This window comes from Rattus norvegicus, chromosome 6, assembly GCF_021556685.1.
Source record: "Rattus norvegicus strain SHRSP/BbbUtx chromosome 6, alternate assembly SHRSP_T2T, whole genome shotgun sequence".
Taxonomy (NCBI): Eukaryota; Metazoa; Chordata; class Mammalia; order Rodentia; family Muridae; genus Rattus; species Rattus norvegicus.
Window position 1 is genome coordinate 130432968 of NC_141539.1, and position 16070 is coordinate 130449037.

A 16070-nucleotide genomic window follows, 5' to 3' on the forward strand; every position below is an offset into this window, starting at 1 on the left:
TGGTCAGTTAGTTACTTATGAGCTATTCAAGCTCTGGGGAAGTCATTGAACCTCCCCAAGCCTCCTCTCAGAAACTTTCCATCCGTGCCTTGGTTTCCCCACCTGAAAAACAAGGATGTCGGCCCTATCTGGTGGGTTGTCGGTCACCAAATACCCTCAGGTTCTAAAGGTCCCAGTTAACACCTGGCCTGGCTCAAACTCGGAGTAGATGTTCCTTGTGTTTTCATTGAACTACTTTGCTTGACACAAAATCTGCAGCGTGGGTGCCCGGCAAGGAGGATGGCAGCTTTTGCTGGTGCTGGTAGGCGGCAAATATTTCCACAGTCTCTGAGGAAGAACGACGGGAGGGGGTCAGCTGCCATCTCTGGGGGAGTCTCCAAATCTGCAAGCATTAGCATTTCTCCAGGACCTGCCAGAGTTCCGCAGGGAGGTAGTTAACAGAGCAGAACACCACCCTACTGCCAGGGTAGTCCTTATTGGATGGAGCCCTGCTCCAGGAGTGGGGGCTGTCCATGGTGCTGAGCTAGACAGCTTCTTCCCACTCCCATTCCCCATCCCCATGGCTCCAACCATCTCTTGAGATGCTACCCTGCTGCCACTGGAGCCAGGAACCTTCGGGTTTATTTTCCACCACACCTGCTTTCTGTTGCCTTGTCTGGGAGACCCTGTTCCTCCACCATCAACCCCGGATGGTTTGGACCTTCAGACTACCCAGCTATTTACATCGTACACAGGAAATGCCCGCCCACCTGGGCGCTCCCTCAGCCTAGCCTGGTCTTTCTAGACCCTGTTCTTGTCCGTACCTAACTTTCCTCCTGAGCCACCAGACACCTGGAGAAGCAAGTAACACACAGACCCCAGACCACACTTATAGAATGCAATACCTCGGGAACCAGGGGACAGTGGACACTTAGGTCAACAGTAGACCCCACATGAACTGTGTGTGCATTTTGCAAAGCTTTCTTCTCGTGCTCATATTTCAAAAATATGAATCAGTTCTGACCATTGGAAAATCTCCTGTCGCTGCATGAGGCTCAGGGACGGGAAGGGTTCTCAAGGCATTTCTAGCCTGTGATTCCATGCAGGATGTATATGCATGCATGTGCATGCCTGTGAGTGTGTGTATGGTGTGTATATGTGCATGCACACCACACACACACACACACACACACACACACACACACACACACACACACTGTAATAAGAGCAGTTCGCTCAATGTTCTGTCAGCTGACCCGTGTCGGTGAAAGTGTGTGTGTGTGGAGTCATCCCATTCTGTTTTTATCCAGTGATGACAAGCTAGAGGCCAAGCCTGTAGCACTCAGGCCTTTGAGGGTTCCTCAGGATCCAGCCCACAGCAATATCACTGACACCTTCCCAGCCCCCCAGGTACAGAGTTGATCCTCAGCGTTTGCTGAGCGGTAAGAGTGGATGAGGTCACCACGTCATGCAACCCTCTGTGTTTAGACCATTAGAGACTGTGAGAATTCAGCATTAAGAGGAATTATCTGTATAATATTTACTCCGCCTGGATGCTTGTCTGGAATTCTCTGGCGAACTAGGTCACCCAAGAGTCTGGGCCACAGATGGTGTGCTCTGAAGAGAAGCAGCTGAGGGTGTGGTCCCTGGCACTGTTTCTCGGCTTCTGTAAGCTTAGACCTGTCAGGGGAAGCAGAGAGAGAGAGACGCAGGGCTGACTCTCTGAATGTCAGATAAACAATAGCTTTTCAATGTGTCCAGTGGAGGGTCTGGGTTACAAGACGCAATTATTCTTTACAGTTTTAGGATTACACTTTCTGGGGGAGAACACATGTATACATGCCATGGCATACCTGTGGAGGCCGGAGGACAACATGTATGAGTTGGTTCTCTCTGTCCACCATATTCTCTGGGGATTCCATTAAAGCAGTTAGGTGCCTTGACCCACAGAGTCATCTCATTGGCACTGATTGCCCTTTGGTTTCCCTTTGGGGTCTGTATTGTTGCCCTGACTCTCGTGGTTAGCTGGGTACCACACATCTCATCTGAGGGTATTGGCGGGGCCTACCTCGAAGTCTTGCTGCACAGCTCCCACAGCCCAGTGAAGGCTCACTCCAGTCTTCTCAGTATCTGCCCGAGACTTTTTAGACATCACCTGTGCTAGCTGTCATAGGGCTCCTGGCCCAGAGCCTCCTGGGGTCACCAGAGCCTACCATAGGCACAGGATGGTTGGAATGTTGCCATCTCTGTGTGGATTTAAAGTCCATATCACAAGAATGTTATATTCTTTTGTAGCTGGGCCCCAAGGCTGTGAGAAGGTGGGAAAAGACAAGGCATGCTGGACCCTGAGAATGCCCACCTGCCCGAGGGCTTTGGCAAAGCCAGGATGGCAGTGCAAACCCCTCACCCAGAGCCCGACAGGTTCTTTCTGAGTGCCCTCCTAAGATGGGTACCTGCTGCACAAAATGTTTGCTGTTGTCACCTCAGAGTCAACAACCTCAGGTCTTTCCTTCTGGAGAGACAGACTGTCCCTTTCCCCCAGAGACGCCCCAGAGGGGTTTGGGTAACCTCCACCTTGTGGAAGGCACCCTGCTCCTTAGGGAAACTCCCACCAGAGGATGGAGGTCAGGGCTGTGTCAGGACCCTCTGAGGTTCCTGTGGACATCGGGCAGAGTTCACAACCCCTGCATGCCAATTCAGCCACCCTCACAGTGAGCTCTCATGCTGAGTGTCTTGGTCCAGAAAGCAGCCAGGACTGTGACCATGACAGCAAGGCGCAAAATGCAGCAGACACCCACTGGCCAGAATCGGCCACTTGTGGGGGAGAGGGAGGGCTTGATTAGAATACTTCTATGTTCTCAAAAGAGATTTGCAGTTACGAAGTAGCAATGAAAATAATTTTCCCGTTGGGGGTCACCTCGCCATGAGGAACTGCTTTAAAGGGTCACAACATCAGGAAGGTTGAGAACCACTGGTCTAGGCAATGTTGAGGAACACCTGCCTATAGGCTGCTGTCCTTGTGTTAGTTTGCTAGTGGTGTTAATTTTATTAGTTTATCGATGTGGTATAACAGATATATCAGAAGCACACAGGTTAAAAATGTATTGCTGAGAATAATTTTGTGATGCCATTTCTCCCTTGTAAACAGTCACCTTCTCTGATATCAGGAAACACAGCCTGCACTGCGCGCCCCCTAGTGACATCTTTCAGTCATTACACCCCAGAGTCGCTGTGGTGGTCCGCTCTGGTATCCTAGCTGGTAGAGGCAGGGGGACCATAAATGTGAATTCACGACCTAATTGGGGCAAAATAGTAGGATCATCTTTAAAAAAAAACTCCCAGTCACAAGGGTGCTTGCTTAGTATGTGTTCATCTCCAATACAACAAAAGACAAAAGCACACAGGACAGATTCCAGACGCCCCCTGAGGGCTCTCCTATCTAAAGGTGCTCTTAGCTAAAGCAGGTGGTTGGGAACCACCTATGGACTCTATGATGACTGCTCTTTACAGAGTAGCCCTGAGATCCAGTGTAGTCACTGCATGAAACAACCAGTTCCTTTTATATATTAATGTCAAGCTGACCCACCCCGTGTCAGGGAGTGGTCCTGCTATAGCCTCTGGTCATGGCGGGGCTGCGTTCTGACTGCCTTAGTGGGAAGTGAAGGAGACATTTCTTCCTAGTTTCCCACTTAGATTCCACTCAGAAGAGTGGTGGACTGCGGGCCATGCAGGCAGCAGGGTCACCCCTTAAGCTTAATGTATGTTCCTCTGCCTCTGGGGAGGATCCTTCCAGGCCTGGGGCCGAGCAGAGCAAGGAGAGGCCTTTGGAATCGTGTGCCCTGGCTTATCCCTCTCTGTGAATAACCTGCCTGCCACCCAGAAGCTGGAGGGTGACGGAGGAACAAGGAGCCTTTAAATCAAGATAGGGAGATTCTCCTAATCTCCAGGAGAAAACATGCCGGCATTCTCACGGGTTGCGCTGTGCAACGCAAGTTTTAGGAATTCACATCAGTCTCCTGGAGGGGAGGCAAGGGCGGCTTGCCTCTAAGCACCAGAAACTGATGCCTCAGGGTTGTTAAAATGAGAAATTGTACACGAAGAGCTGGAGAGATAGCCCAGAGGTTAGAAGCACTGACTGCTCCTGCAGAGACCCAGGTTTGGTTCCCAGAACTCACCTGGCAGCTCACCCTGCTACTGTCTCTACTTCCGGGGGACCCAGGGATCTCTTCTGCCCTCCAGCAGCACCACAAGTACCTGCTGCTCAAACATACCTACAGGCACCACATAAAATGGGGAAAAAGAAATTGTGCCTGTAGGAAGGCACAATCTTCATCATCTTCACAAGTAAAAATGTGTGTGCAAGGGCAGAAGCCCACATAAGTGTGTGCACAATTATGCTTAAGATCACGAAAGGAAGGGGGGGATTGGGGCTGGATGGCTCAGTGGTTAGGAGCACTCATCCTCCCAGAGGACCTGGGTTCAATTCCCAGCACCCATGTGGTGGCTCACAACCATCTGCAACTCAGTTTCCAAGGGAACCAACTCCCTCCTCAGACCTCTGCGGGCACATGCACATTGTACACAGATGTACATGTGAGCAAAGTACTCGTGCACGTAAGATTTAAGTAAAAACAGGAAAATGATACAATAGAGGAGGACTTCGCCAAAGCCTCGATGTTTTCTTTTCATGGTAAGAAACCCAGTCTTCGAGGCAATGAAAGTGTATCCTAAAGCAGGATCAAACTGAAACTATGCGAGTGTAAACAGGTCAGCTTTCCTGTACGGTCTGATTACGACGGAATCCCAGCCAGCTTCAAAGTCATCTTCCTGTAAAGGGTGGCACTCACGTCTGGGCTCGTTTCTGACATTCCTTCCCTTAGAATTCCATTTCTGTGTAGGTGAGCCTTGGTGGGCTGTTGTTGTTGTTGCTGTTGTTGTTGTTTTGGTTTTGTTGAGGTTTTTGTTTTCTTTTGCTCCTCTCTGAAGAGGCAGATGCGTTGCTATTCTTTTCTTCGATAACTTCACAGCTCTGTCTCATTCTGTCCCCACGTCTAACCCCATCGGAGGAAGACAGAGAGAGAGACAACTGAGGGTCGTTATCAAAGCTTCCTCTCTATTGCCGTGACAAAACACTAGGACCAATGCAACCTATGAAAGAAAGCATTTAATTTGGGGCTCACCATCTCAGAGGGTCCATGAGCATCTGTGACCATAACGGAAGGGACATGATGTCAGGCAGAGAGGCTGGAGCAGTAGCTGAGTTCTTACGTCAAAGTCCACTCCCAGTGACACAGCTCTTCCAGTAAAGCCACAGACAGCACAAGCATCCTCAGATCCAGAGGTCACAGTGAAAACCACGCTCCCTTGCCCCTGAATCCAGAACTAGCAGTGTAAAAGGATTTTTTTTTCTTTTTTTCGGAGCTGGGGACCGAACCCAGGGCCTTGCGCTTGCTAGGCAAGCGCTCTACCGCTGAGCTAAATCCCCAGCCCCGTAAAAGGATTTTTAAATGGAAGCCGGCAAGCTCTTGCAGGAGCCCCATTGTGGAGTGAAATAAACTGTTTCTTCAGAGCCTGTGCCAGCATGGATATGCTTAACTGGGTGTCAGTCAGCTCTGTGCATGCAAGTCACCACACTGCTTGCAATACTAGGGAAAGATGATGTATCTGTCACCCCTTTGCTGGGGAGCCTGCTCCGGCCTCTACTGGACTGGTACTAGACAGGACGCAGCTTCAGACAAAGGTTAAAGATTGATGCTCCCTGACCTTATAATATTATTGCTTGAGCTTTAGTAGGGGCTGGTTTCTTACTCTGTAACTCTTACTATTTGTGCTTTTTTAAAATTATTTATTTTATGTATAGGAGTACACTGTAGCTGTCTTCAGACACACCAGAAGAGGGCATCGGATCCCATTACAGATGGTTGTGAGTCACCATGTGGGTGCTGGGAATTGAACTCAGGACCTCTGGAAGAACAGCCATGCTCTTAATCACTGAGCTGTCTCTCCAGGCCATTGTGCTTTAATAAGCACCGATTCCCTTTCTCTCTGGTTCAAGGGCCTGTCACTGGCCAGGCCAGAGGCTTGGAACTCATTAACTCTTCATGAACCAGAGAGAAAAGGAAGAAAAAGAACTAAAGTCTTATACATGCAATATGCTTGCTCTCTCTCTCTCTCTCTCTCTCTCTCTCTCTCTCTCTCTCTCACACACACACACACACACACACACACACACACACACACATTTGTGGGTGGATGAGGCAGAGCCCCAGATGCCACACTTTATTCCCTCTCTCTGACCTTCTTACGTCCTCTTAGACAAAAGATCTTGGAAAATTACCTCATAGATAAAATGTTTCACCCAAAGGGAGTTACAGAAGGATGCTGATAGTTAAGTCCAAAGCAGTGCTTCATTCTCTAATGCTCATTATAAGTTCAAAGCAACAGTTTCACATGGCCTTGCTTTATCATGGTGCACACCTGTGACCTCATCCTTGGACCTGACCTAGAATGAATGTTTTTCCTTGATCACAAACCAGTCCCAAACCTCTTTGTATTCTTAGTGTAGTTTATGAAAGCTCATTGTGTTCCTTATTCTGCAGCCTTTACTTACTATTCCGTGAGGAGTGGGCACATTTCTATTCTTAACTCTATCTTTATTATATCTTTCTGGAAAAACAACTAATGTCATCTCTTAAAACTTTCTTCCTAAAATTATTTAAATCAAATCAGGAATTCTATAGAAATCATTAATTCATATAAATGGCATTAATTCACAAAAGTCCCTTTTTATCTTGATCTGCAGGAAGTCTACCCAATAGAGCTGGCTAATGCCTAGGAATCATTAGACTATGTAATAGGGACAGAAAGAAGCCTATCACCAGCAAGAAGCAGTCCTGAGATGAAGTCTCCTGAGACCTTGCCTCTCAGAGCTCACCCACCATATGGCATGAAAAAAAAAACAGTAGGCCACCTCCAGGAAAGCCACCTGCTAGCCTTAGCCTCTCCTGGATGGCTCCTGACACTCCTTTGTGATTTTTGAGAGAGTATAAACAAAACCTGGTATTCTGAACCACGTAATCTGACTCTGAAAGCTTTGGGGAGCCTTGCTTGGGTGAATCACGTTCCGTCAGCTACCCCCAACAAAATCATCCTGAGGTTATCAGCCTCTCCAGCCCACCCAGTGAAGGAGAGTGACAGGCTGGTAATGATGCCAGTTTGTAAGGAGATACAGGCAGACAGTCACTGCCATCAGAGCGAGGGGTCGCTACAGGCCATCCCCGCAGCTCATGAAGCTCGGAGCTTTTTTAAAGGCGTTGGATTCGGGTGGAGACCACACAGGTCTGTCTGAACCCATAGTCATTCTTCTGTCCCATGTATGGAGGTAAACAGGAGGTTGATTCTGGTTCTGAAGCCTGACAAAACACGTGGGTTTTAAGTGGCTGCTTTCCTTGTCTGTGCTGAAGGATGGGAAGACTTGGAAGGGAAAGCCATCAAACTCCAGTGTCTTCACATGCAGCTCAGGTCTCGAATCCTAACCTTCCTCCTCACACACCGGAACTCGGGCGGGGGGGTCTCCCTGTTTTAACTCAAGAGCTGCCCCATGTCTGTCCTGAGACACACTGTAGGTTGGGCCCATTTTTTTTTTTTGAATCAACAGATTCCTCTAGAGGCTTACAAACCTCTCTCAAGCATCCACCAGAACATTCTGGAAGCCCCTAGAGTACATGTTGCACATTGGGTAGTCCCATCCCAGAAGGGGATGCAGTGGGGAGATCTTCTAAAATGAGAGTGTGAGGGACTTTTCCATCCACGAAAGTCTCATCTTTAAATCTCTCTCCCTGCTGATTCGCCCTCTCTGTCTCCACACAGAATAAAGAAAATAAAAAGTTAACAAGACGCTAACTAGCCCAGTAGGCAACGGTTTGCAGCTTTCTGTGGCACATACTGTTACTACTGTTTGTTTGTTTTGTATTTTCAGACAGCCATGTTGTTCATAACTCTTTTCCTTTGGGCATCTGAGGGCTGGCTTTGTAGATGTGAGTCGCTACTAACCTAACGTGTTTTCCCTTTTAAAATTAGAATAGCAGCCAGGTAGCGGTAGCACACGCCTTTAATCCCAGTACTTGGGAGGCAGAAGCAGGCACATCTCTGTGAGTTTGAGACCAACCTGGTTTATAAAGCGAATTCCACAACAGCCAGGGGCACACAGAAACCCTATCTCAAACAAACAAATAAGAATAGGGATAAAGGTGGCTTGCAGCCCGTGTGGACGTGGCAGAGCCTGATTTTGGAGGGTGTGGGAGCTTGTGGGGTAAGATCTGCCAAGCCTTGTGTGTGAAGTGGCCTCCCAAGTGAAGCTTGGTGCCTGTGCTTGGGGGAGGGGGGCGTTGTTCATTTGGTTTGATTCGAGTTGGTTTTGGCTAGCTTAGTCTTCACCATGCTGACCTTAAACTTGTAATTTCCCTGTTTCTGGGCCTCCCAAGCATCAAATTCGCAAGCGCGCACTGAAGCCAGCTCCAAACACTCATTTTTGTGAGTGTGAAATGTGCATTGGTGTCTGCGAATCGCACTTCCGTGCAGGCCCATTGGACTGGTCCCATCCAGGAGGGGTCTCTCTGCTGGGCAGTCCTGGCTCATTCTCTCTTCTCCTTGCAGCTGCCCATGATGGGAGGAGCATTCATGGACTCACCCAATGAGGACTTCAGTACCGAGTACTCCCTGTTTAACTCCCCTGCCAATGTCCACTCGACCTCCAATGGCCACGGCCAGCTCGAGGAGTCTCCTCGCTCCTCCAACGATGCTGTTCTGCTGTGGATTGCCATCATAGCCACGGTGGGGAACATCGTGGTAGTAGGGGTGGTGTATGCCTTCACCTTCTGAGGCCCAGGGATGCTGAGGCTCTGGGGAAGCCCCTCCCACTCTGGCTCCAGCTTTCTCCCAGTCACTGGAGATACCTATGTTCTCAGATGGTCCCTGGAGGGGCAGGCACCATGCACCTGTAATTTCCTCCAGGCAGCTCCGGTTTAGAGCATCTCCTTGTTGTGGCTGATCTAATTCAGAGCACCTTGAAGGTGATGGCTTTCAGCTCCTAAAAGCTTGACGGCTCGGGTCCTTCGAGCAGCAGACTGAACAATTCTTGAAGTTTCGGTCAGTCCAGAATGCAAGGACGGTTTGAACATCCTATTGGGTTAAAAAAAAAATGAAGGTCTGGTTTCGGTGACAGTAAATTGTCACTGTATGTCTTTTTTTTTTTTTCTGCAGGCTGGTTGAACCCAGTTGTGTGGGTGCTGGGACAAGAACTTTCACAAGTTCGAACTCCCCCTTTTAAGTATATGCCCCACCCCTTTGGATACTGATGGCCATGTTGTAAGGTCACGGAATGTTGAGAAAATTGACTTATAAATGATAGTTTGTCCCCAGACACTTGGTCCTTGCAGAATGCAAGTGCATGAGAAGACCCAGGGACTGGAATGAACTTTCTGATCTTCGGAGGAAAAGCAGAAGATGTCTTCAAATTTTAGATGGTCCGGGCAGTTAGCAGTCTCTCCTCTGAGGATGAGTTAGCCATGTCCCCTCGTCATTGGACAGATGTCATGGAGAGAGGCCTGATGACAGTGTGGTCAGATAGTGAGTCAGGGCTGAGTCTGGCCTCCATCCTAGCCAAGTCCTCTAGTGAGCACGTCCCCACCCCGCCCCAGCAGCTGAGGCACAGAGGGAATCAGGAGATGTTCAGTCTGGGCATTCACGGGTCATTCTGGTGTCTGTGCTGTAAATTGGTTTAGATGTTGTGCCCTCCCTCGCAGATCTGACTCCCCACACCTCTCAATTTATCCAGTGTGCTTGCAAATGCTGTGGCCCAGGGGAAGCTGTTAGCACAGAGAACTGGCCCAACCTTCGTTGCTAAGAAGTGGGGGCTTAGAGTGTCTCCTGAGACTCCCAAAGTCCTCAGCAGGCAGGATGCTGAGCTGGCACTTAGCTGTTGTGTGCTGGACGTGGGCGTTGTGGGATGTTTGCTCTGGCTTCCTGCCTAACTAGCAGGATCCCTCATCAGACCTCTGAGGCTTTCCCTGTGCCAAGGGTAGGGCATTCTCATGAGAGAACCCAGGCCAGCCATGGGAACAGAAGTGTGCTGTGACCTGTATCCCAGTGCTGTCTGAATTACCTCCGGGGAGCTGCGGCTGGCCATCCATCCCCCTACCTTATCTCCATGGAGACAGCAGGTTGGGGGAGGATCTGTGCCTGCTGTACTAACAGAAGGGACAGGGAAGCTAAGGACAGCTTCTACCCTTGTAAGGTACTGGCATGTCAGTGCCCTCTCTCTCTCTCTCTCTCTCTCTCTCTCTCTCTCTCTCTCTCTCACACACACACACACACACACACACACACACACAGACCCCGCAAATTCAACACACCCATACAACACACAGAGAGAGACAGAGACAAGAGAGAGACAGAGAGGCAGAGAGAGAGAGAGAGAGAGAGTCAGTTATCGACATCTTTCGTGCTCTCCTGGATCAGACAGAACGGTCCCATTCTGTCCTCCTGTCTCCAAAGTTTCCCTATCTGAACTTCCTCACCACAAAAACCAACGAGGAGCAAATGACAGACCCCAGCCAGAGTAGCTGGAGTGAGCCCCACTGTCCTTGCTGCCTCTGCTCTGCTCTGTCTTGCTCATCAGCTAAAGAACGAACAGGCCTGGGTTCGGTGCTTGAGAGCTATGAGCCGGCATGGTGCTAGATTCTTATGCACAGCCTTCACCCTTCCATCACCTCACAGCAGCAAGGCCCGTGCACAGAAAGTAACCAGAGGCCCAGAGAAATGGAGTAACTTTCCTAAGGCCACACAGCATAGAAGTGAGGATCTGGGACTGGAACCTGGGAGTTAGGCTCTCCCCCTCCCTCTCCCTTCCCCCCTCCTTCTCCCTCCTCTCCCTCTTCCTCTCCCTCTCCCTTCCCCCTCTCCCTCTCTCTCTCTCTCTCTCTCTCTCTCTCTCTCTCTCTCTCTCTCTCTCTCTCTCTCTCTCTCCAGCCTTCTAAGGCCGATGGCAACACTGAAGTACATTCAATCAGGACCTGAGTCACCAGAAGGTGTTCCTCAAGCTTGAGATGGCCTGAACCACTCACAGGTCTCAGACCATCAGAATGGGGCAGTCTCAGCTTTGCCTACACCCCAGGGATATTAATCCTTCCCCTGCCATTTAAGATTGACTTCGAGTCTCCATGTAAGTCTCCAAGGAGGGTCCCTGAAGTAGGATTTCTTGGGTACGTGTATAAGGAGCCCCCAAGGTATGCGAGCCCCCAAGGAGCTGCACTGTAGGAAGGTTTCAGTGACCGGCACTGAGGTCAGATTGTGGGCCTCACCTGCGTGGCAAGTTGATCCAAGCTGTACAGCCCCAAAGCTCTCCAGAGCAGAGGAGGTCATCTTCTTGGGGAGCCAAGCCAGAACCCCATTGTCTTCTCCCTGGGTAAGGTGGACCCCAGAGCCTCCTACATTTGATAGGAAGGCCCTTGCCCTTTATGTATCTGCCCCTTGCAGGAGTGATGTCTTTGCCAAAATGTTCCCTGTGGTCAATGAAATCCAATTGGAGCAACTAATGAGTCTCCTTGGCTAGAGAGGCCACTGTCCCTCCTTATGTGCATTTTTAGGATCCCAAGGAATGGGAAATGGGACAGGCCAGTGCCACACGGCCAGAGAGGCAGCACACCAGCTTCCTGTCCTGGCCGGGACGCCTGTCCACTGACCAGGACCTGTGCAGGAGCTAGAGCCACAATACAGCTGAATGTATGCTCTTGGCATGCTAGTCCTCTCCTGCAGAAGCATGGCCACCCTTTCGTATCAGTGGGTAGTAAAATGGCTTCTCTCTCCTGCTGCGGACAGTCCTACTTACAAGCTCATGTATTTCCCAAGTCAGGGCCAGGGAGGAGCAGCCAGAGACTGAATGGCACATGTGCACCCATATCAGGCTCTCCTAGCCTCTGTCCTCTATGGGTACTCAGTACAGGGTCGGGAGGAGAGGGTGCTGAGCTTCAGCTGAGAGCCCTGAGGTGCAGGGCACAGGCTCCAGACAGAGGCGGAGCTCCTCTCAGAAGCCAGGGGAGTGAAATTATGAGCTGTCTCCCTGTGCAGCCTCCTGAGATCAGAGCTTGAGCAAGACATGTCATGGGGGAGGGAGAGAGGGAACCACACAAACCACAGGGCTCCAGGCAATGTACATCACCACCGGCACGACATTACCCTGCCATCAGCCAGGACAGATGGGGGCTATGTATGGACTGCGTGTTGGCCTCATTTGGCTTGGCTCACTGCGGCTGTCGTCTGTGCTTTACTGATGGGAAATAAAGCCGAGAGGTTGCTTCGTGGGTAAAGCCTGAGGACCCGAGCTCACATCCTCAGAGTCCACATTAAAATAAAACCAGCTCTGGGGGATGAAGGTGGGCAGGTTTGGGGGGTTCGCTGGCCAGCCACACTAACCAAAAATGTGAGCTCAGGTTCCGTGAGCTGCACTGGCTTTTCTTTTGTTTCTTTTGGGCTTTATTCTTTGTAAGTGGTGGGTGGATAAATGATTAAGAAGGACCTCTGGTCTCTAACTGAAACCACATGGAAAAGTACATACACTTGTACGTGTGTGCACACATGCACACATAAACGAGATAGAGTGGGAAGGAAACACGGGTACTAGGGCTTTTCACAGGCAAACCTGAGCACAGAGGTGTCCTTGTGCCTGCCTAGGCCACATCATTGGAAAGACAAGGTCTCAACCTCTCCTTCTTTCTGCCGATTTCTGCCTCAAAAGCTTTCAGATCTGCTTTTCCACTGGGGCTAAATCCTAGCCTGTGTGTGTGTGTGTGTTCAGCGTTCAGGGAGTGCGTGTGTGCTTTGGCCACAAGATACTTCAGAGCCTTGGGTCTGCTTGGAGCCCTCTGTCTGGTGGAGTGGCAGGGAGACTGTGTCTGCCTCCTGTGTTCTTTCTTGATTTTATTTTTAAGACTTGCAGCCTGTATACAACCGCATGTGGCCGAGGATAGATACATGTCCCACCCAAAACAAAATCATGCACTTAAAATATTGTGAGGTTTTTTTTTTCTTTTGTCCTCTGTAACTCAGTCACTCAGTTTGGGGTGAGAACTTTGCGGATGGTGTCACTATGTTGAAATGTCAAAGCCTAGGACCTGAGAATCACACCATTTGCAGTTCAACGTACTGCTCTGACATCACCAACGGTTCTGTGTGCAGGTTTGCCTCGAGGGCATGGACACCCATCCTCACAGGGGTTTGGGGGCATTGCCAGGTGGGGCTGATCTGCAGGAGAGCAGAGTCTTGTCCCCAGATCTCCCAGCCAGAGAATTCCCGTGATTCTTCAATTCAGGTACCTTTGTTCCCCAGGGGGAACAATTTGGCAATGTCTGGAGATCATTCTTATCTCCAGTTTACAGAGGAGTGCGGACGACGTACTGCATCTAGAGAGCAGAGGCCAGAGATGCTCACCCGCACAGAGGACAGACCCCGTGGCCAACTACTATCCAGCCCCCAAATGCCAACGACGCCGAAGATGGGAGGCTACACCAGTCATGTGTGAGTCAGACCACATGTGGATCAGAGCAAATCAGAGCGGCGAGCCCAATGTCAGCTATGGGTGGAGGCGACCCGACAATGTGGCCAGAACGCTGAGGCTGAGCTTGCCTCCCACCAGTGACTGTCCAGGACCTCTGAGGCCTGCCCCTCACCAGTGCGTCTGAGAAGCATGATCGGTGAAGAGATTCTCATGGGGACAGGAAGGCTGGGGATCAGGAACAGCATCAAACCAATCCAGGTCTCCTTTCTGACCCCCCCCCCAGCTCTCCAAAACTGTAGACACACTAACTCTTTCTACTCTCTAAATCCTTCCAGAATTCTTACTCATCACCTGCTGCTTGCGGACTGCAGTTCTTCACGAGGAGAGCGTCAGTCAAGCTTCTGTGTTTTGTAATGATTTTCTAGCCAGCTTGTAAATGTGACATGAAAGTATTTTTACCTTTGTGCCAGTCCTTGCCACGCAGGCACCCTGTTCTCTGTGTGTCACTGGCATTTACTTGCAGTGGAAAGGTTCTTTGCTGATGTAAGAGTTCCATGTGCTCTCTTGAAGGTGTGGTGGTAACACCTCCCTGTGTTAGCTTTCTTGCTACGGTTGTCATTTTCTATTATAATTAAACAGAAGGAAGGTTTAACTCTGTGTCTGGCTCCCACGTGCTTGTCTTTGAAAGCCACAGCTCCAGGGTCCACTGAGGCAGGAAAAAAATCCCTTCCACTCCTGCTCCCCTTGAACTCACACTGTCACACCCAAGGTAAAAGGCAGAGGCTGCAGGCTGCTATCCCATCACCTCTCCTGACCCCCGCACCCACCATCTGAGAGCAAGGTGTAGTTCCCTCACCTCCCACCTTCAGCACCTGCACTGTCTCTGATGCACGGGAAATACCTAGCAGATATTCTGGGAATGAATGAGTGAGGGAATGAATGAATGAATGAATGAATGAATGAATGAATGAATGACCGGCTTAGTCTGTTGCCAAGGAACACCAAGTATGCAACCATAGTGGCATTCATTTATTCACCACTAACAGAAACACTGCCAGGTGGGGTGACTTATCCGTGGAGTGAGCAGCAGTAAGGAGTCTGAGGCAGGAGGATCACTCTAAGTCTGAGGCCAACCTGAACTGCTGAGTGAGACTCTGTCTCAGAGAAAAGAGCCGAAAAGAAAACCATGTACGTGGCACTTGGGTGTCTGGTAGTATTCTGAGCTCCTTGGCTCCATGCCAGCGGTTAGGTCGTAGGCATGGCTGACATCTCCACTGCATAAATGGGGAAACTGAGTCACAGCGAGGCTTCTTACCCAAGGCATGTGACCAGGGCTGGAACTCTGACTTGAGGATCGTGTCTCGAAGAGGCTTGCAGCAGCTTCTTAGGTTGACTCCAAACATCAGAGTGAGGAGCCCAAGAGATCACTGGCCACCATTGGCGTGTCCCTGAGAAGGCTGGGGCCCAGTAGAGGAAAGTCGCCTCTGGAGATGAGGTGACAAGTGTGTCAAAGCCACAAGGGAATCAAGAAATGACTCCAACTATGTCTCTCAAGCCTGCTCCTGGCTCAGCCACCTTCCCCACTCTATAAAAAGTATCGCCATCCCAGGACCAAGCTCTACCCTGCTTCGGGTCTCCTGCTTACCTTGTTTCTGGTGAAGATGGCCAGGCCCTTCGTGCTTCAGCGAGGACTCTGTTCTCAAGACCCAGACACAGCATTTGAAACGCATAGAAAAGGCCATTCATGAGCTCCTTTCCCTCAAAGGCAAGGTCTGCAGCCCAGCACCGCTAACTTTGTGTTTTAAGCAGCTACAGATGGTCCAGCCCAGGCCATTATCCACTCCCACTGAACACTGTCCGCTTCCCAGCCTCACCCACCACGCTTTCATACTGAGCCAGCATTCATACTGCGATTGGAGATTTAAAACTTGGCAGGCAAACACAAACGTCCACACGCTGTCCCCTGTCCCCTGGTCCCCTTGGATTATGTGGTGTAGGACAGGTTCGTTGGTATAGGAGTTCACACTAGGGGAGGTCTGCTGAGATATATGTGTGAACAGACACAGCTCCCCTGTTCACACTCCCGCTATACTACTCCTGCTAAGAGGCTATCATTTTTTTTACCTTTTTTTTTCTTTCTTTTATTGGATTTTTTAAATTTACATTTCAAATGTTATCCCCTTTCCCGGTTTCCCCTCCAGAAACCTGCTATCTCCCCCTGCTTCTCTGAGGGTGCTTCCCCACCCATCCACCCACTCCCTCCCACCTCCCTGCCCTGACATTCCCCTACACTGGGGCATCAAGCCTTGGCAGGACCAAGGGCTTCTCGTCCCATTGATGCCCAGCAAGGCCATCCTCTGCTATATATTCGGATGGAGCCATAGGTCCATCCCTGTGTACTCTTGGAATGGTGGTTTAGTCCCTGGGAGCTCTGGGGGTCTGGTCAGTTGATATCGTTCTTCCTATGGGGTTGCAAACCCCTTCGGCTGCTAGGAAGCTATCTTTCCTGCAGACGGGCCTGCTTTCTCCTGAGAATAAA

General features: G+C 50.2%; 1 protein-coding gene across 1 annotated transcript in view; it reads left to right on the top strand.

The window, feature by feature from the left end:
* Positions 1–14188, top strand: part of C6h14orf132 (similar to human chromosome 14 open reading frame 132) — a 32359-nt gene extending 18171 nt beyond the window's left edge. Inside the window, 1 exon segment of the mRNA NM_001437189.1 lies at positions 8635–14188. Coding sequence (NP_001424118.1) covers positions 8635–8859 — 225 coding nt within the window. The 3' untranslated portion in view covers positions 8860–14188.
* Positions 14189–16070: the final 1882 nt, after the last annotated feature.